Source organism: Oncorhynchus clarkii, chromosome 2 (genome assembly GCF_045791955.1).
Source record: "Oncorhynchus clarkii lewisi isolate Uvic-CL-2024 chromosome 2, UVic_Ocla_1.0, whole genome shotgun sequence".
Taxonomy (NCBI): Eukaryota; Metazoa; Chordata; class Actinopteri; order Salmoniformes; family Salmonidae; genus Oncorhynchus; species Oncorhynchus clarkii.
Genome location: NC_092148.1, coordinates 53,674,643 through 53,696,840, shown reverse-complemented (window position 1 = coordinate 53,696,840; position 22,198 = coordinate 53,674,643). Strand labels below are relative to the sequence as shown.

Here is a 22,198-nt window from a genome sequence, read left to right as displayed (position 1 = left end):
TCCCTGTGACTGATAGGAAACAAATGCATGCTCAGAAATATTAAATTGCTTCTTGGACTAGGATTCAAGGGCAGACCATGAAAACAACCAGTACGTACAGGTAATCGGTTTTAAGCCCCTGGATTCAGGAACGGCACACTTGATAAACTTGATAAATCAGTTCAACTGGAAATAACTGGGCTTGGGGAGAAACACACTAGTGTTATGCCAAAGTGACTGGATTTTAAATAGATACATTAAAGGGAATGAATCCAATGGGTCAGGGTCGACTGGCAGTAATTTTGCTGCCTGTTATTGTCAGCAGGAACCCCGCGTAGAGAGCGCGCATGAAGAGCAAGCTTGTTGCTGGAAAGCATGACGCTCTGTGGCTCTGTCCAGCGTGCACAGTGCTGAAAATATAATAAAGGACAACAACAAGGCGTCTCAACAGAGTTTTCAGTGATGAAGACTTCGAGATGGCAAAAGAAACCCATCCTGTATACCTATTTGAAGAGATGCCTACATGAAAATCCCTTTCAAGACTGCTGCTTTCTATTGGACCTGCCGTGATTGAACTTCATCTTCTTCTATTAGGAGAAAGGGAGAGTGGATCTTTTTAGGTGCAAGAGCGGCTGTCTGCAGAAATGCCAGCCAACCTCACCGTCTCAAACAACACCGTGCTAGTTCTGGGTGCCGAAATTAACACCGCACAAACCCGGGACACCGACTATAACTTCCCTGCTCTGATATTCGGAATATTGCTAATTGTGGTCATCATTTGTGGAAATTTGCTTGTGTGCCTTAGCGTGTACAGGGAAAAAGCTTTGAAAACTACAACCAACTACTTCATAGTCAGTCTGGCTGTGGCTGATTTGATGTTGGCAGTTTTGGTTTTGCCACTGTTTATATATGTTGAGGTGAGTAATATGTCTCAAAATGGTATGGTGCCTCAGTCAAAGCCATGCATTTTATTAAGATTAAAACAATGTGACTTTATGATGATGATTCATATTAATAATATTAGTAGTAGTGATAGTATTAATCATTATAATAATTTATGATATTCATTCAAAAGGGACAATTAATTGTGATAGGAAGCTATTTCAAATTAGAGCACATAATGTAACATTGTTCATAATGTAATATAACATCCATCAATCCAAATCACAGATTATGACAGAAAAGACCACATGTTATTAACCAATAATATCAATTGTCATTGATATTATGCATATATAATAGTATGCCATATTTACACAATTGGTTATTGTCTAACAACCTATCATCTATTGGGGCCAGGTTAATTTACATGTGTTGCAGCTGATGCAAGGGTGAACACTGCACAGAATAGATGATGTGAATGCTGGATAAACACAGTTAGCTCATTAATCCAATGGTTTGCTAAGGCATGTGTGCCTAGATTGCTGCTGTTGTCAAAGCTATTCTGTCAAAACGTCTCATTTGGCTTGCAAACACCACTGAGTATTTGAGACATGACTTCACCAGATCATACCGAATTTTCAACTTCACAAATATTTATACTATTTCTAAGTATTTCAGAAATAATCAGATACGCTTAGATCTACTGTCTATAAGTCATTACTTATAGGGGCGGCAGGGTAGCCTAGTGATTAGAGCGTTGAACTAGTTATCGGGAAGGTTGCAAGTTCAAAAACCCCGAGCTGACAAGGTACAAATCTGTCGTTCTGCCCCTGAACAGGCAGTTAACCCACTGTTCCTAGGCTTCATTGAAAATAATAATTTGTTCTTAACTGACTTGCCTAGTTAAATAAAGGTAAAATAAAAAAAAATACAAAAATGACTGTGGATTGGCAGAATTTCCCAAACTCAATCTAACGCCAACAACCACACAGCTGTAACTACACTGTAGGCATGAACTGTATTTGACCCCTCGGGGGATGCGTGGGTTGCCTCTCCACTGATGGGACCAAAACCCCCTGCAGCGAGTCATTGCACGGCTGCATCCCCATCCGTTCTGCCACAGCACATGCCTCAACAATCGCAGCACAATACACACATTTGTCCCAGCAGGCAGTCAACACTGGGCCGGGGAAATGAGGCTGACTAGCGCCTCCTCTCAGCCCCTTCCCCCCCTCCCTCAGCCAGACAGCCACTAGTAGCCAAGAGACCCAGCATAGGAACAATGGTTTTTCACTGACAGAACATTCCATTCCCAGGGTCACTGTCCCAAGCATCACACTGGACACCACTATGGCCCCTTCAAGAGTGCTTTTGATATAGCAACCAACTGGCCAGTCGGAAAGAGACCATGGATGAATCAATGGATGAAATTGGGGGGGTCCTGTTCTAATTCTTTGAGAATGCATCCATCATGCCTCGCATCCCTCCTTTCCTCCTTTCCTTGGGGTGAATGCTGATTTAACATGACTGGTGTAAAATACGATTTATGCTTGATCCGGAAATGTGGTCCGGAGACTCCGTACGTTGGGTGTGAAGCAATTGCGGAGCCTCCGAAGTCCAAGTCAAGCTCCATACCGCATCGCAGTGCACGACCCAAATTTTGTAACAATGTGGAGGGCTCCATATAACTCCGCATTGACATGATTGGTTGACGGTAGGTGGGGGCGGTACGTCCTGTATAAACACAAACTCACTTCCTTGACAACATCCTTCACAACTGCTCTGCTCTGCTCAACGATGAGCAAGACTTTGAATGCCCTGATTTCTGCAGAGGCCACATCGCTGTAAATGCTGTTTGACTAATACAGAAACCAGATTGACCATAAATCGGCTTTATGATGGAATCTTCGCTTTCAGTGATTACTTCAAGGACTTAAAGAAGGAAACTTACAGAAAAACCACATACATTTTGTGATCACATGTGAAAACATGTGACAACATGTTAAAATCAACATGCAATAACATAAAACTACACATGTGAAAACATGATCTTGTGAAATAAGTGTGACAACATGGGGATGCAAGCTTTCAACATGTGATATCATGAAACTTTCACGAGATCATGTCTTCACATGTGCTCAAATGTTGTTGTGTGTAAAGATCTGATAACATGGGGATGCAAAATTATAACATGATAAAATTAAACTACACATGACAACATTTGAACATGTGAAAGCCCAGGTATCAAATTCAATTTAGAATGTTTTATTTTAAAAAGCATATTTGACATTAATTCAATTTAAACAGTCATGGTCCCCTGGAGGTTTTACCTAGTTCCCGGTTTGTTCCAGGGCCGTCCCCAAGGATGTTTTTTAGGACTTCTCTGAACGTTGTGTCATGGTCCCCTGGAGGAGGGGAGGAGAGACCATGACACAACATCCCAAGAATGTCCTAAAAACATCCCTGGGTGTTGTTTTTGTTTAGTTCCCGAACTAAACAAAAACCTCCAGGGGACCATGACACAAGATCCCAATAACGTCCTTGGGGACACCCCTGGAACTACACAAAATCTCCAGGGAACCATGACACAACGTTTCGAGAAGGTAGTAGAAACGTCTTTGGGAATGTTACTGGAACAAAACGGAAACTTGACAAAAAGCTCCAGGGGACCATGACACATCAACCCAAGAACGTAACTGGATGAGCATGTTAGGACTTTTGTAAGATGTTTTCAAGACATTTGTTTTACCATTCGGCAGGACATCATGTGATGGTCCCAGATGGTCTTAAACCATGATAAGTAATGAAATGGTATGGGGAGGTTTAAAGTAAGTGCATGCTGTTCAGCAGAAATAATGTAAAAATCTTTAATCAATGACAATATGATTACGTTTGACATGATCACTTAGTACTGCCTTGTCAATATGACCCCACCTGGGATTTTAACTCACAGCCTCTGCGTTTGGGGTACTCTGATTTTCCTGCTTCCCCACAAAGTCCCTTATACATTCATTAACAACAGTGCCTTCAGAAAGTATTCATACCCTGTGACTTCAAAATGCCTGAAAAAAATATAGAATTTTCACCCATTTACACACAACAGCCAATAATGACAGAGTGAAAACATGTTTTTAGATTTACAGAAATATCTCATTTACATAAGTATTCACACCCCTGAGTCAATACATGTTACAATCACTATGGCAGCGAGTACAGATTTGAATCTTTCTGGGTAAGTCTCAAAGAGCTTTGCACAACTGCATTGTACAATATTTGCACATTATTCTTCAAACAATTATTTAAGCTCTGTCAAGTTGGTTGTTGGTCATTGCTAGAAAGTCATTTTCAAGTCTTAACATAGATTTTTAAGACAATTTAAGTCAAAACTGTAACTAGGCCACTCAGAAACATTCAATGTGGTCTTGGTAAGCAACACCAGTGTATATTTGGCCTTATGTTTTCGGTTATTGTCCTGCTGAAAAGTGAATTTCAGTGTCTCCCAGTGTCTGTTAAAAAGCAGACAACCAGGTTTTCCTCTAGGATTTTGCCTGTGCTTAGCTCTATTCTGTTTCTTTTTATCCTACAAAAATCCATAGTCCTTGCCAATGACAAGCATACACATAACATGCATGCAGACACATGCAGACACTACCATGCTTGAAAATCTGAAGAGTGTCACTCAGTGATTTATTTTGTTGGATTTGGCCCAAACATAACGCTTTGTATTCAGGACATAAAGTACATTTATTTTCCACATTTATTGCAGTTTTACTTTAGTGCCTATTTGTGACGTAACTACAATGTTGTTGATTCATCCTGTTTTCTCTTATTACAGCCATTAAACTGTGTAACTTTTTTAAAGTCACCATTGGCCTCATGGTGAAATCCCTGAGTGGTTTCCTTCCTCTCCGGAAATCAAGTTAGGAAGGACACCTTTGTCTTTTTAGTAACTGGGTGTATTGATACACCATCCAAAATGGAATTAAAAGCTTCAGCATGCTCAAAGGAATATTCAATGTCTACTTCTTGTATTTTTACCCATCTACCAATAGGTACCCTTCTTTGTGAGGCATTGAAAAACCTCCCTGGTCTTTGTGGTTGAATCTGTGTTTGAAATTCACTGCTCAACTAACCTTACGTATAATTGTATGTGTGGGAGATGAGGTAGTCAATCAAAAATCATGTTAAATACTATTATTGCACATAGAGTGTGTCTATGCAACTTATTATGTGACTTGTTAAGACAAGTTTTACTCCTGGATTTACAGTATTTATTCGCTTGCCACATCAGAGGGGTTGAACACTTAATGACTCAAGACCTTTTAGCATTTCATTTTTAATTCATTCGTAGAAAATTTTAAAAACATAATTCCACCTTGACATTAATGGGGTATTGTGTTCATGCCAGTGGCAAAATCTCAATTCAATATATTTTTATTCCAGACTGTAACACTACAAAATGTGGAAAAAGTCAAGGGGTGTGAATACTTTCTGAAGGCACTGTATAATACATCTCTGCACTTAGCAAAAGAGTTCCATCTGCATTGCTATTTTAGTTAATCAGTTAATAGTCAGTTAATCTGACTATTCTTTCATCATTGATATAATTTACTTATTTGTAGCAATTTTAGGGTTTTCTGTATTTTTAACAAAGCTAAGATTTAGTTTTAAGTCCAAAGTGTCGGAATACAGGTGAAATCAGTCATTGTCACAGACATGGTGGCATAGCAGGAAGATCGGAATGCCGTAAACCAAGAGATTCAAATCCCAGGTGAGGACATGTTCAATAATAATTGCTGTATAAATTATGGCTGGGCAGTAAACTGTATTTTACTACATAGCAGTAGGCCTATTGATGCAGATAGGTCTGTACTGCGCAGCAGGGCACGAGCAAAGAGCTCAGCTTCAAAATGTTAGTGATCCAATTAGAGATAGGCTACCTGAGCCCTGCCCATACCCTAGTTATTGATGAAAAAAGGTCATCTACCTAGAAATCGGCACAATGCCCCGTGTGGCGAAACTAAAGACTGCCATTGAATCTATTGAAAATAAACTGAACAAAAACATAAACTCAAAATGCAATAACTTATTATTAATAAAACTATTTTACTGAGTTGAAGTTCATATAAGGAAATGAGTCAATTCAAATAAATGCATTAGTCCCTAATCCATGGATGTCACATGACTGGGAATACAGATATGCATCTGCTGGTCACAGATACCTAAAAAGGGTAGGGGTACACACTGTCGTACATGTCGATACAGAGCATCCCAAACATGCTCAATGGGTGACATGTCTGGTGAGTATGCAGGCCATGGAAGAACTGGAAAACATTCAGCTTCCAGGAATTGTGTACAGATCCTTGCAACATGGGGTTGTGCATTATGTTGAAACCTGAGGTGATGTCAGCGGATGAATGGCACAACAATGGGCCTCATGACTTGGTCATGCTATCTCTGTGCATTCAAATTGCCATTGATAAAATGCAATTGTGTTCATTGTCCATAGCATATGCCTGCACATACCATAACCCCACCGCCACCATGGGGCACTCTGTTCACAATGTTGCCATCAGCAAACTTCCCGCCCACAAGACGCTTTGCACGCTGTCTGCCATCTGCCCGGTACAGTTGAAACCAGGATTCATCCTTGAAGAGCACATTTCTCCAACATGCCAGTGGCCATTGAAGGTGAGCATTTGCCCACTAAAGTCGATTATGACGTTGACGAGCACGCAGATGAGCTTCTATGAGACTGTATCTGACAGTTTGTGCAGAAATTCTTCTATTGTGCCAATCCAGTTTCATCAGCTGTCCAGGTGGCTGGTCTCAGACGATTCCGCTGGTGAAGAAACTTGAGATATCTGTGGCATTGTGTTGTGTGACAAAACTGAACATTTTACAGTGGCCTTTTATTTTCCCCAGTACAAGGTGTACCTTTGTAATAGTCATGCTGTTTAATCATCTTTTTGATATGCCAACCCTGTTAGGTGGATTGATTATCCTGATAAAGGAGAAATGCTCACTAACAGGGACGTTAACACATTTTTGCACAACGTTTTAGAGAAATAAGCTTTTTGTGCATATGGAAGATTTCTGGGATCTTTTATTTCAGCTCATGAACGTTGTGACCAACACTTTACGTGTTGCGTTTATATTTTTGTTAAGTATAATAAAATATAATAATTTTTCTGATAAAGGAAAATTTACTTTTTCACAAAATGGAGGCATTCATAGACAAAAACGTGTGGAACAGTGTGGAAATGATAATGAGTGAAGAAAATACAGAAATAGATGAAAATGCAGAGAAAGATTTTTGGTTGAAGTTTGATTGATAAAACAATCCGAAGAGAGAGAGACCCATTAAAACAACTTAGAATGTATTTGTTGCCACCCTATGGTCATGCACTACTCATATAAATAGCTCTTATTATTCAAAAACATAAAATAACATCATACTGTCAAAAATTAGAACAATATTGTGATATATTTTGGCCATATCGTCCAGCCCTAGTATAAATAATAATACACAATGTAATCATGTATGTCAAAGTGAGTCATATATGCAATTTGAAAACACTCTAAATTAAACACTTGTTTGTGTGTTTTCTAACGACTCCTTTTTGTTTGCAGGGCATCACAAAAATGTGCACGTGAAAATTTGAATCCACATGTGAAAGGTTGGGTTCATAAACATGTGAAAATCCACGTGAAGTTTCATGTGAATTATCATCACCTGAGAAATATTCAAAGAACGCATGCCTTTAAATGATATGACATGAGAATTCATGTAATTTTTCACGTGAAATTCATGTGGTTTTTCCGTAATGGGAATGATGGAAGGAGAAATGTGTTTTTACATGTTATTGGAACAGAGCCACATGTTACACGTTACATGACAGTGAACACATGTCCCCAACCTGGCAGCCAAATCAGAGAGAAAGAAGTTATTAATAACAAGCCAATTAAAATATGTGATTAGAATACCGTTAAAATCATCTAAATTGTGTCAAGGCCAAAACTTGTCATAACTGACATGTGCTCCACGCCTGCAATTTCCAATCAGCCAGAGGGGCTTCACTCTGCTCAGCTCTATGATAGAGCTGCAGCAGCGCTAATGAGGAAATTGATTTCACACACAGCCAATCTGGTGGGTGCAGAACGCTAGCCAAGGGCGAGACCTTGTGGAAGTCATCAGAGGGCAGGGAGGGGCAAAGGGTAGTCAGCAGACCTTGGCGTTTATCTCAATGAATCTTTCCACGATTCCTTGCATCCTATGTCCTTGCCTCCTTCTCAACCATACCGAAGGAGCATATCGAAGGTCATTACCCTATCACATTCTTTCATGTGTTTTGAGAAAGAGATGAGGAGAAAGGCAGCTTGGAATCAAGGAAAGATTGAGAAAGAGACAAAGTTATTTTTAAGTTCAGTGATGTTGCCTGTCTGACCGTGTGTGTTTGCTGCTCTGTTTCAGTTCCAGGGTGGTCTGTGGTCACTGAACATGCATGTCTGCGACGGCCTGATGACAATGGACGTGATGCTGTGTACGGCCTCCATATTCAACCTCTGCGCCATCAGCATCGACAGGTTATCGACCTTTAACTCTCTGTTAACATTCGGTCCGACCTCTCAGGTGGTGGTCAAAGCGCTGACATTAAGTGTGACTTATGACAGAAACAGCCCTGCAATACAAGCATGAGTCGATTCATTGATATCCCCCCCATGATGTTTGAGCTAGGTCAAGTTCACTAAAATAATCTATGGATTCCAATTAACTTTCCTACCCTGTGTCCGAATGTTTGAGCCATTGAATACCAATACTAACATGTTCTCTCCCAAAGCACTTTGCTGGGAGTTGTGCTGGCAGCGTTAGCAGCACAAGGGAGGAGACCCCTGCTGCTTTTGCTATCAGCCCAAGTCATAGGTTATAGTGTCTCCTCCACTAGATCGGATTAGGAAAATAACCATATCTCCAGCAATGACCTGTCATCTCTCTCTTCCACCTTTCTTCCTGAAACCAATCAGTGTTAACGGAAAGCACAAATGAAGCAGAGAGAGAAAAACTTACAAGACATAAAACCTCAGGATAAAATATGTTTCCATTTGATAAACTGGTAGCATTTGCATCGGAACATTAGCTGATAAATGTATCCTTTTCATTGCTCACTGTTACAACGCCTATCATTGACATTAAGATATATAGGGCCTGTTGAGGTATTTGTTGCCTCTGTGTTGCCTGTAGCCAAGAAAACCTCATTAGCATTCACACAAATGGGAATAATATAATTTTTTAAATAAATTAAAGCCTACCAAAGGATCCAAACACATGCCCCTTTCCATAAAAGACTGCCCAGGTGAATTCAGGTGAAGGCTATGATCCCTTATTGATGTCCACTTCAATCAGTGTAGATGAAGAGGAGGAGACAGGCTAAAGAAGGATTTTTAAGCCTTGAGACCAATGACACATTGGTTTTGTATGTGTGCTATTAGGAGGGTGAATGGGCAAGACAAATGATTTAAGTGCCTTTGAACGGGGAATGGTAGTAGGTGCCAGGCGCACCACTTTGAGTGTGTCAAGAACTGCAACGCTGCTGGGTTTTTCACACTCAACAGTGTCCCGTGTGTATCAAGAATGGTCCACCACCCAAAGGACATCCAGCCAACTTGACACAAATGTGGGAAGCATTGGCGTCAACATGGGCCAGCATCACTGTGGAACACTTTTGACACCTTGTAGAGTCCATGTCCCGAAGAAGTGAGGCTGTTCTGAAGGTGTTCCTAATGTTTTTTGCACTCAGTGTACATAATATATTTGTGTCAAAGGTAATGTACTAGAACACATGTATCAAATTCATTCCACGGAAGGACGAATGTCTGTTTTCGGTCCTCCCTTGTTTGATGAGTTAAGGTTGCTGATTAGTTAAACTCCCCTCACCTGGTTGTACAGGTCTTAATTGGACACAAATTGAAAGGGAAAAACAGCAGACACCCTGCCCTCAATGGAATGAGTTTGACACCCCTTTACTATAATAAACAAAAATATAAACGCACCATGGAAAGTGTTGGTCCCATGTTTCATGAACTGAAATAAAAGCTTCCAGAAATGTTCCATATGCACCAAAAATATTATTTATATCAAATTGTGTGCACACATTAGTTTTCATCCCTGTTAGTGAGCATTTCTCCTTTGCCAAACAGCATGATCATTACACAGGTACACCTTGTGCTGGGGACAATAAAAGGCCACTCTAAAATGTGCAGTTTTGTCACACAACACAGTGCCACAGATGTTCTGAGGGAGTGTGTCATTGACATGCTGACTGTAGGAATGTCCACCAGAGCTGTTGCCAGAGAATGCCATGTTCATTTATCTATCCGTAAGCCATCTCCGTAGTTTTCGAGAATTTAGCAGTAGCTCCAACCGGCCTCACAACCGCAGACCATGTGTAACCACGCCAGCCCAGGCCCTTCACATCCTGCTTCTTCAGCTGCGGGATCATCTGAGACCAGCCAACCAGACAGCTCATGAAACTGAGGAGTACTTCTGTCTGTAATAGAGACCAGCCCTAAAAACTAATTCTGATTGGCTGGTCCTCCCAGGCCTCCTCATGGCTGTGCCCCTGCTCAGTTATGTCAAATCCATAGATTAGGGCCTAATGAATTAATTTTAGTTGACTGATTTCCTTCTATGAAATGAAACTCAGTAAAATCTTTGAAATTGTTGCTTGGTGCGTTTATATTTTTGTTTAGTATATAATGATAGATCAAAGGAAATCATTAATGAATGTCTCTCTTCTACACAGAGAAAACATAGTGAATACAGCTCCTCTCAATCTTTTCTCTGGTATATATTTTAATTCAGGTTCATCGCTGTCTCCATTCCACTCAACTACAACCTTAAGCATGTTGATCAGAGACAGATCTTCCTGCTCTCCGCCACGTGGATCCTGGCCTTGGCAGTGGCCTCACCCGTCATGTTTGGCATCCAAAACGTCCCGCAGCGGGACTCGACAGAGTGTAAACTGGAGGACGACAACTTTGTGGTCTACTCCTCTGTCTGCTCTTTCTTCATTCCCTGTCCCATCATGCTCCTCCTCTACTGCGGCATGTTCCGGGGATTGAGGAGGTGGGAGGAGGCACGCAAGGCCAAGCTGAGAAGCAGCATCCTGGTCTGTAGGAAGTTCCAGGACGCAACTGCCTCACTGCCCCCGCTGGACTCCCTGCCTCCTCCTCTACCCCCCATTATCAAGAGGAAGGAGCTCACAGACATGAAGCCAGAGCTAAAGGATATAAATCTGGAAGAGCTGGACCCTTACCCCCTAGATTCTCCAGACGGCCCCTATAATAACTCCTCACCAGACACACCAGACCGCCCCTATAACAACTCGTTAACAACTACAGAGTACAAGGACGGCCCTGTGCCCACCGTGGTGGCCTACTCTAACATTGGGTACAACCTCCACCCCCAAACCGACCCTCACCAGAAGAAGAGGGCCAAGATTAATTGCCGAGAGAGGAAGGCCATGAAGGTGCTTCCTGTCGTTGTGGGTGAGTTGGATCATTTTTGTTCTCTTATCTGTTTGGTTGGCACTTTGCACTTTTTCTATTATGGTAACACTGTTGGTTGGGCACTGATGCAACTGTTAATGTAACTGTTGTAATAACTAAATGTACTCTGAACAAACAAAGCCACACAACAACCGCAAAATATTAATTGTAAATATGTTCATGGTCAATCTTCTGTGCATTGTGCGGTCTGAGTCATCACCAAGAGAACTAGCCAGATGATTCCGACCCTACTGTTACGCTTGTTTACACTGAGCTGCACTGGGATCGGAACGCCATTATGGTTATATTAAGATACCACGAAGCAGGTGCGAGATATGGGTCGAGAGAAGTACACTACATGACCAAAAGTATGTGGACACCTTCTTGTCGAACACCAAAATCATGGTCATTAATATGGAGTTGGTCTGCCTTTGCTGCTGTAACAGCCTCCACTCTTCTGGGTAGGCTTTCCACTAGATGTTTGAACATTGCTGCAGTGACTTGCTTCCATTCAGCCACAAAAGTATTAGTGAAGTCGGGCACTGATGTTGGACGATTATGTCTGGCTCACAGACAGCATTCCAATTAATCCCAAAGGTGTATGATTGAGTTAAGGTCAGAGCTCTGTGCAGGCCAGTCAAGTTCATCCACACTGATCTCGACAAACCATTTCTGTATGGACCTCGCTTTGTGCATTGTCATACTGAAACAGGAAAGGGCCTTCCCCAAACTTTTGCCACAAAATTGGAAGCAGAGAATTGTCTAGAATGTCATTGTATGCTGTAGCATTAAGATTTCCCTTCATTGAAACTAAGGGGCCTAGCCCAAACCATAAAAAACAGTCCCAGACCATTATACCTCCTCCACCAAACTTTACAGTCGGCACTATGCATTTGGACAGGTAGCGTTCTCCTGGCATCCTCCAAACCCAGATTAGTCCGTTGGACTGCCAGATGGTGAAGCGTGATTCATCACTCCAGAGAATGCGTTCCACTGAAAGTCCAATGGCTGGGAGCTTTACGACACTCCAGCCGATGCTTGGCATTGTGTATGGTGATCTTAGGGTTCTGTGCGGCTGTTCGGCCATGGAAAACAATTTCATGAAGCTACCGGCGAACAGTTCTTGTGCTGACGTTGCTTCCAGAGGCAGTTTGGAACTCAGTAGTGAGTGTTGCAACGAAGGACTGATGATTTTAACACGCGCTACAAGCTTCAGCACTCAATGGTCCCAGTGAAAAGGGTATATTTCCAGAATTTTGTTTTGTATTTCTGCGTGAGGTACAGTGGCATATCCCATCCCGGCATTGAGGTACAGTTGAAATCGGAAGTTTACATACACCTTAGCCAAATACATTTAAACTCAGTTTTTCACCATTCCTGACATTTCATCCTAGTAAGAATTTCCTGTTTTAGGTCTGTAAGGATCACCACTTTATTTTAAGAATGTGAAATGTCAGAATAATAGTAGAAAGAATGATTTATTTCAGCTTTTATTTATTTCATCACATTCCCAGTGGGTCAGAAGTTTACATACACTCAATTAGTATTTGGAGCATTGCCATTAAATTGTTTAACTTAGGTCAAACATTTCAAGTAGCCTTCCACAAACTTCCCACAATAAGTTGGCTGAATTTTGGCCCATTCCTCCTGACAGAGCTGGTGTAACTGAGTCAGGTTTGTAGGCCTCCTTGCTCACACACACTTTCTCAGTTCTGCCCACACATTTTCTATGGGATTGAGGTCAGGGCTTTGTGATGGCCACTCCAATACCTTGACTTTGTTGTCCTTAAGCCATCTCGCCACAACTTTGGAAGTATGCTTGGGGTCGTTGACCATTTGGAAGACCCATTTCCACATAATTTTCCTGACACATGATGCCATCTATTTTGCACCAGTCACTCCTGCAGCAAAGCACCCCCACAACATGATGCTGCCACCCCCGTGCTTCACGGTTGGGATGGTGTTCTTCGGCTTGCAAGCCTCCCCGTTTTTCCTCCAAACATAACGATGGTCATTATGGCCAAACAGTTCTATTTTTGTTTCATCAGACCAGAGGACATTTCTCCAAAAAGTACGATCTTTGTCCCCATGTATATTTGTAAACCGTAGTCTGGCTTTTTTATGGTGGTTTTGGAGCAGTGGCTTCTTCCTTGCTGAGCGGCCTTTCAGGTTATGTTGATATAGGACTCGTTTTACTGTGGTTATAGATCATTTTGTACCTGTTTCCTCCAGCATCTTCACAGGGTCCTTTGCTGTTGTTCTGGGATTGATTTGCACTTTTCGCACCAAAGTATGTTCATCTCTAGGAGCCAGAATGCGTCTCTTCCTGAGCGGTATGACAGCTGCATGGTCCCATGGTGTTCATACTTGTGTACTATTGTTTGTACAGATGAACATGGTACCTTCAGGCGGTTGGAAATTTCCCCCAAGGATGAACCAGACATGTGGAGGTCTTACATTTTTTTCTTCTGAGGTCTTGGCTAATTTCTTTTGATTTTCCCATGATGTCAAGCAAAGAGGCACTGAGTTTGAAGGTAGGCCTTGGAAAACATCCACAGGTACACCTCCAATTGACTAAAATTATGTCAATTAGCCTATCAGAAGTTTCTAAAGCCATGACAGTTACATATTTCTTACGTCTAAATAAACAGGGTCATTATTGGGCCTAACAAGTCATTATAATACCATTTTGCGAATACTGGCTAATTAACTTAAACGTAATCCTTTATCCAATCATCATGTAAGGTTTACCTGTGCCCTTAAGACCTAGAAATGATGTTATCCCTACAGCATCACCATTTTGTTGGTAGAGTGTTCAGCCTTCTGACTGGAAGTATGGAACCATAAATACACCTGAGCAAAGATACTTGTACAGGATAATGTATTATCAAAATTGAATGACAATTATCCGGGGCATGGCCATTTCTAGCATTTCACATATTCTTCATGCAGTTTCCTTGCCTGTGAGAACTTGTGCAACTGCTTTAAGCCAGAGAGCCAATCCTGTAGTCTGTTCCAGTAGACAAACACACACACACACACACACACACACACAACCCCACAGGGTACAGGCAGAGGGCATGACAGGAAATTATTCTGGATGATCCTTCCCTTCCCCATGCCAAAATCATCCATACTGCAAAGTCGTACACTAAAGGAACAGCACACACACACACACACACACACACACAAATAAATACTGAGCAAAATGTCTTATAGGGCAGATGGAGAACAAGGGAAAAGGGGGAGAAAGATAAGGGGGAGGAGAGGGGAGAAAGAGAGAGAAACACTCAAAGTGTCCTCGATCAGCCTTGTTTCCTGTGGATTAATGGAGTTGGTGTATTTATTGAAAAGGCAGAACTGAAGCATGGCCTATATACTATGGCATTTGAGGATAAAACCCGGTGTCAATTAAATAGATTTGACATACAGGTAGATCAAATCTAAATCATGCGACAGACAGAAGAAGTCGTCTAGACCAAGGTTTTCTCAAAGTGGGATCAGTGGCGGTACTGCATTTCATTTCATATTTTTTATGAATATTACTAACAGATGAAATTACTTTCAACCAAGGGCTCCATGAAATACGTTTCAAGTGTGTCATACAATACAGTGTAACATTATTCATCTACAATTTTGATGGGAGACTGTTACGGAGGAGCGTAAATGTTTTTTTAGGCTGAATCATGTTGTTGAATTGTATTTAATTGTACGTTTTAATTCTGTAAGGTACTGATTGTTGCTGCCTTCTTGAAAAAGAGATTCTGGATCTCAATGGGCTTTTCCTGGTTAAATAAATGTTAAGTAAAAATGTCTAAATTATGTTCTTAACCCTGGGCCTGGTTGGCTCACAGGGATATTGGTATCCACACTACTCAATTATCAGTTTTTCAACTCAAAACTAATACCCCAAAATGTTATATATATATACAGTACCAGTCAAAAATTTGGACACACCTACTCATTCATGTTTTTTCTTTATTTTTTACTATTTTCTACATTGAAGAATATTAGTGAAGACATCAAAACTATGAAATAATGCATATGGAATCATGTAGTATTCAAACAAAAAAGTGTTAAAAACAAATTTGAGTTTCTTCAAAGTACCCACCCTTTGCCTAGATGACAGCTTTGCACACTTTTGGCATTCTCTCAACCAGCTGAACTACTCACCTGGAATGCATTTCAATTAACAGATGTGCCTTGTTAAAAGTTAATTTGTGGAATTTCTTTCCTTCCTAATGCATTTGAGCCAATCAGTTTTTTTGTGACAAGGTAGAGGTGGTATACAGAAGATTGTCCTATTTGGTAAAAGACCAAGTCCATGCTATATGAAACTGGCTCTCATGAGGACCGCCACAGGAAAGGAAAACCCAGAGTTACCTCTGCTGTAGAGGATTAGTTCCTTGGAGTTAACTGCACCTCAGATTGCAGCCCAAATAAATGCTTCACAGAGTTCAAGTAGCAGACACATCTCAACATCAACTGTTCAGAGGAGACTGTGTGAATCTGGATTTCAGGGTCGATTTGCTGCAAAGAAACCACTACGAAAGGACACCAATAAGAAGAAGAGACTTGCTTGAGCCAAGACACACGAGCAATAGACATTAGATGGGTGGAAATCTGTCCTTTGGTCTGATGAGTCCAAATTTGAGATTTTTGGTTCCAACTGCCATGTCTTTGTGAGACGCAGAGTATGTGAACGGATGATCTCCACATGTGTGGTTCCCACCGTGAAGCATGGAGGAGGAGGTGTGATGTGTGGAGGTGCTTTGCCTGTGACACTGTCAGTGATTTATTTGGAATTCAAGGCACAATAACCAGCATGGCTACCACAGAATTCTGCAGCGATACGCAATCCCATCTGGTTTGCACTTAGGGGACTATCATTTTGTTTTTTTAACAGGACAATTATCCAAAACACACCTCTAGGCTGTGTAAGGGCTCTTTGACCAATAAGGACAGTGATGGAGTTCTGCATCAGATGACCTGACCTTCGCAATCACTTGACCTCAACCCAATTGAGATGATTTTGGATGCGTGTGACCGCAGAGTGTAGGAAAAGCAGCCAAGAAGTGCTCAGCATAAGTGGGAACTCCTTCAAGACTGTTGGAAAAGCATTCCAGGTTTTTTATTTAATTTATTTAACTAGGCAAGTCAGTTAAGAACAAATTCTTATGTACCCGGACAATTATTTACAATAACCCGGACGACGCTGGGCCAATTGTGCGCCGCCCTATGGCACTCCCAATCACGGCCGGTTGTGATACAGCCTGGATTCGAACCTATCTCAGTGCCTCCAGCACTGAGATAGAGTGTCATTTACCGCTGCGCCACAGGTGAAGCTGGTTGAGAGAATGCCAAGAGTGTGAAAAACTGTCAACAAGGCAAAGGGTGGCTACTTCCAAGAATCTCAAATTTAAAATATATTTTGAATTGTGTGTGTAGCACTTTTTTGGTTACTACATGATTCAATATGTGTTATTTCATAGTTTTGATGTCTTTACTACCATTCTACAATGTAGAAAATATTCAAAGAAAGAAAGATCGAGTAGGTGTGTCCAAACTTTGGACTGCTACTGTATATATACATAAACGCACTGTAATTTAAGCTTTAAAACTGCAAAGTTTTCTCTCTGCCTCACATTAAAATGTGTATAATTGCAGGATATTAGCTTTAAAGCTGCAACAACAAAACATATCTTTGCCCAGTGACAAAATGTGTAGAATTGCTGGATATCAGCTTGAAAATGGCAACATTTTCTCTCCAATGCCAAGAGGCGGGCCTTTTACATGTTCTCTCCCAGGGCCTGAGATTTGGTTCGTCCAGTCTTGCACTGTAGACGTCATAGTAAAACTCCTTGTAGACTATTTGTATTACACTCAAGTTGTTTTCTGACTATGAGGGGGTCCCTGATGAATTTGCAATCACAAAAGGGGTCCCCGGACCCAAACAGTTTGAGAACCCCTGATGTAGACTGCAAAGAGTTATGTGGGTAAAATACATAGACATGCCTCAAAGTCTGTGTCTGACAATAAGGGACTCTCCTTTGAGAGACGACACCATTCCAACCAGCCTCACTCAATCCTCATATCCCTCCCTTTATTTAATAGTCAAATCAAATTGTATGTCACATGCGCCGAATACAACAGATGTAGATCTTACAGTGAAATGCTTACTTACAAGCCCTTAATTAACCAACAATGCTGTTTTAAGAAAAATAAGTGTTGATAATTGATAAGTACATTTTTATTAATTTTTTATAATTAAAGAGCAGCAGTAAGATTACAGTAGCCTCACTACTGTATATACAAGGGGTACGGGCACAGAGTCAATGTGCGGGGGCACTGGTTAGTCGAGGTAATTGAGTTAAGGTAATTTGAGGTAATTGTATAGCTGTTAAGAAGTATTTTGGACCTAGACTAGGTGCCCCGGTACCCTTTGACGTGTGGTATTAGAGAGAACAGTCTATGACTAGGGTGGCTGGAGCCTTTGGCATTTTGTAGGGCCTTCCTCTGACAGCGCCTGGTATAGAGGTCCTGGATGGCAGGAAACTTGGCCCCAGTGATGTACTGGACCATACGCACTACCCTCTGTAGTGCCTTGCGGTCAGAGGCTGAACAGTTGCCATACCAGGCAGTGATGCAACCATGCTCTCGATGGTGCAGTAGGAGGTGATGATGGCAGGATTGGCAGGAGTGATGGCAGGAGTGATGGAGCTGTCTGGTAGGAATGAACTCAGAAACACATTATTACATTAGATAAGGCGTTCTTAATACTGGTCCTGGGGGACCCACAAGGGGACCAGGTTTTAATAAGACACCCTACATTAGATGACTTGGAGACTTTATCCATAGCTTGAGTTCCTTTGAGATAGCTGAATTTTTGGGGGGATAAAATCTAATCAGATTTCTGCCTCACATTATGTTGTTCAGCCAAAGGCCTCCCTCCACAGTAAGTGAATGAGTTGGAGAAAGGAAAGCCCAGCTTCCAAAGGGAGTTGACGCTCAGAGCAGGGATATGTCAAAAATGACACCTTTATTCCCTATATAGTGCAATACTTTTGACCGGACCTCTATGGGATATGGTCAAAAGTAGTGCACTATAAGGAATAGGGTGACATCTGGGACCCAACCCAGACCTACCCAGCATGCAACAGTTAGTGTCTATCTATCTATCACTCATCCTAATGTCCATTCTAGATATTAATAGAAATCCCATCAACATTTCTGAATTTTTCAGCCAAGCAGGTGGCTAGGCAGGGAAGCTGCCTGGCAGGTGTACTTCTTTACATACAAACATAATTCGATCTGGCGCAGTTCTATCAAGCTTAACTGATGGATCCGTATCTGAAGTATTCCTTGTGCGTTTTGCTCATGTTTGAGCAATTGGTTCATGTATGGGCAAGCGTAGGATCTTAAATGCCGTTTGTCAATTTACAATACAGAATGGGGCTGACTTCCCCCTACTGTATATCCACCATTAGCATAGTTCTAACAACCCTTGCTATCCCTCTGATATGGAAATGACCTGTTGTAAGTATTTCTGTAAATAGCAGTTTTACCTACAGTATATCATTAGGATATGATCACACTTCATGATGCAGATGTAATTTAGGCTCAGTGGAAGAAGAAAAAAACGTAATCCTATCAGCAGGGTCTCTTCAGACTACTTCAATCTGAAATACAGCCATCTGAATGGAGCCCTAAGAGGGTAAACTGTATTTATAGGGCCCAATCTTTGATTTTGATTGCGTTTGACTTATTGCTAGCTAGATCTATTCCCACTCGCCACTCAATGATGTCCTCAAAGTAAGACTCATGATATATTTAGCAATTCCTGTGTTATTAAATTGGTTTTGAGTCCCAAATGGCACCCCATTTCCTATAAATTGCACTACTTTTTTACCATGGGCCCTGGTCAAAAGTGGTGCACTGTAAAGGGAATAGGGTGCCATTTGAGACCGAGTATGATCTTATTTTGAGCCAATTTGCTACAGCAGGAGAATAATCTGGCAGCAACAGGAAATGTTCATTGTTATGTGGATTATAATATTACTGGACATTTTTGTAGGGGAAAATCAAGTTTTAAATTTCTAAGTGGAAATTACACATTTCAGAAGCATTTTTAATCCTCAAATGCACTACACGTTTAAAATGTTCTGCATTGCAGGAAAGTTAAGATCCTACATATGTAGTAATAAAGAGTTTCAAGCCTGTGTCAGCCTGACATATAATCGTTTCATAAATGAGGGGAGTCTCAGAGGTGTCATTTTACTGCTATCCCTGTGGTTTACGATTTCTTAAGCAGAAATCTAAAAGAGTCTCAGTATAAACCTCCCACTTTGTGGTGTGTGTGTGTGTGTGTGTGTGTGTGTGTGTGTGTGTGTGTGTGTGTGTGTGTGTGCCTGCCTGCCTGTTTGTGCGTACCGTGTACCTATGTTCCTACGTTTGTGAGTACCGCGTACCTGTTTTCCTATGTGTGTGTGTACCTTGTGTGTCTGCTTGTGTATGTGCCTGACTGCCTGTATGTGTGTGTCTATTCCATCCCAGGTGCCTTCCTGTTCTGCTGGACCCCGTTCTTCGTGGTCCACACCATGCGGGCCCTGTGTGCCACCTGTTACATCCCCCCATGGCTGATGAGCATCGTCACCTGGCTGGGCTACGTCAACAGCGCCCTCAACCCCATCATCTACACAGTTTTCAACACAGAGTTCAGGAACTACTTCAATAAATTCCTCCACAGCTGCTGTATATACCGATAGACAAGATGAGCACAACTAGCCTGGTCCCAGATTTGTCATCATGACAAGGAACTCATATGGTCATTGTCATTTCTATTGTCGTTGTAACTCATATGGTCATTGACAACACAGCAAAAACAGATCTGGGACCAGGCTGAGGCACCACCGCTGATGAATGGACAAAAAAGCACAATGAACAATACCATTGTAAGATGTTACGATATCAAATTTGTGCTTTGCTGTACAGAAAATCTTGCGATTGCATATTTTTCTCCCACTTGGGATTTTATTTTTTTCTGTTGATAAATGCTTGTGATTTATCCTATTGTGACAGCAATGTTGTTTGTCAGCTTACCATATGTTGTTTCCATGTTTTATGTGGAAAGCTTTGTGGTAAGGAATTGCATTGAATCCCTCCAACTAAAAAAAGGTGCTAAGAAATACCAGCAAGGCATCAATTTCTTAGATTATTAGTGGTAATTAAATTGTATCTTTAAGATTACTTATTTTTCTCACTTAAATTAGGACTTCTGTCCCTAAACTGTGTGGACATTAAGGACCGGGGTTAGAACACTGCGTCATTGACAAAAATAAAAATCAAACACTTCTCCACACAACCATGATTAAACTGCAAATCCTAATCCAACTCCTGACTGAGTCTGACAAAGATCCCCACAATAAAATTAAACCTCATCCAAAAATATCCCTCTCGCCCATACGGAAATTGAGGCTTTTGACAAACGGACAAAGTGATCAAAAAAAAGGGCTAAATAACAAATACAGTTTCCTCTGTTGCCAAGCAGCACAAATCATGTATCCAATACAATAAAAAAAACAACAACAAGAGTTTCATGGTTCAAATCCAAGGAGAAAGCTTTAAGAGGGAGGATGAAATATGATGGAGCAATTTCAGACACCATCTGCTTGCAATGTGACAAGTATTGACAGAGTAATTTACATTCGCAAACTTCTCCCCCAGGATGATTGGTCCATCAGCCACATGTGGGGGACAGAGGTTAGCCTAGCAACAACAACAGGTGGAGAAAGAATTAAAAACATTAGACCTATTTCAAATCAGGGCAGGGAAAACTAGCTCTGCAGCATTTATGAGCTAACATAAATGTCAAATGCAATTCAGGGCATTTAGAGGAGTGACTGGAAATGGTAATCACCCTGTGTATCTATGACTCAGATTACATCATGGGTGTGTGAGTTGGAAGATTTAATGTCAGTCCTTCCATAAACGTTGTTTTTTCCACAAACCCCCTTATGACAAGTCTCCCTTACACTATGACCCAAATGAGTTAAGATATTCTCCTTCAGTCTCCTCCAAGACATCAGACGCAAATTATATTCAAAGATATTCAAGTCTATCTCAACTAGGAGAATGGAGATGGCCGTTCTAGAGTTGTTTCAAGGACAGGAGAGACAGACGAGTGGAAACGTACTTTGGGTCCACTTTGGATAGGACTGCTGTAAAATGTGATTATGGAGGTGAAATTGTGAAGGTGGATGGACAGACAAGAAAGAGGGATGCATGTCTCTCCCAAGCCAATGCCTTTATGTAGATCTGAGAGTGTCATCTCTCATTACAGTCAGAAACCCACAAAGTATTGGACTGTCTGTCAATAGATGGCCCTTGACAACTCCCTCCCCGTGATCCAATGTAACTACTGGAGTGGGCGTGATTGTTTATGTCAGCAATGTAGAGGGAAGCTTCTCTCAAAATAAACAAGGCAACAGTAAACATGTAGTCCCCCATGAATGATGCAGCGCAAGGGCTTGACATTAAGGTAAATTTGCCAGTGGCACACTTCGCCAGTAACAAGTGAAAATTACTGGCCCGAATGAGACATTTCTGTCCCAGGCCAAGATCACAGGAAAGCAAGTTAAGCTAGCAGAGTTTCAATTGTAGGTGATTTCATGTTTTATTTGCAGTCTGGGCAAGTACCTTATAGCCAACCATAAAATCTGATATTTACACTGATTGTTTGGAAAACAAATATAAAACCATCCCCCTTTCAATGATGACATATAGCCTATAT

The 22,198-nt window shown here is 41.3% G+C and overlaps 1 protein-coding gene across 1 annotated transcript; it reads left to right on the top strand.

Annotated features, from left to right (window-relative positions):
- Positions 1–623: 623 nt before the first annotated feature.
- On the top strand, positions 624–20,174 carry LOC139381513 (D(4) dopamine receptor-like). The gene is made up of 4 exons (XM_071125122.1): positions 624–896; positions 8,336–8,448; positions 10,724–11,409; positions 19,963–20,174. The coding sequence occupies exons 1-4, from the start codon at positions 624–626 to the stop codon at positions 20,172–20,174; spliced, it is 1,284 nt and encodes a 427-aa protein (XP_070981223.1).
- The last annotated feature ends 2,024 nt before the right edge of the window (positions 20,175–22,198 follow it).

Bases quoted from the DNA above. Each gene is read 5' to 3' on its own strand.
- LOC139381513 (XM_071125122.1), top strand. From the start codon at position 624: ATGCCAGCCAACCTCACCGTCTCAAACAACACCGTGCTAGTTCTGGGT. The intron at 897-8,335 runs GTGAGTAATATG...GCTCTGTTTCAG, and splicing joins CACTGTTTATATATGTTGAG to TTCCAGGGTGGTCTGTGGTC. The intron at 8,449-10,723 runs GTTATCGACCTT...ATTTTAATTCAG, and splicing joins TGCGCCATCAGCATCGACAG to GTTCATCGCTGTCTCCATTC.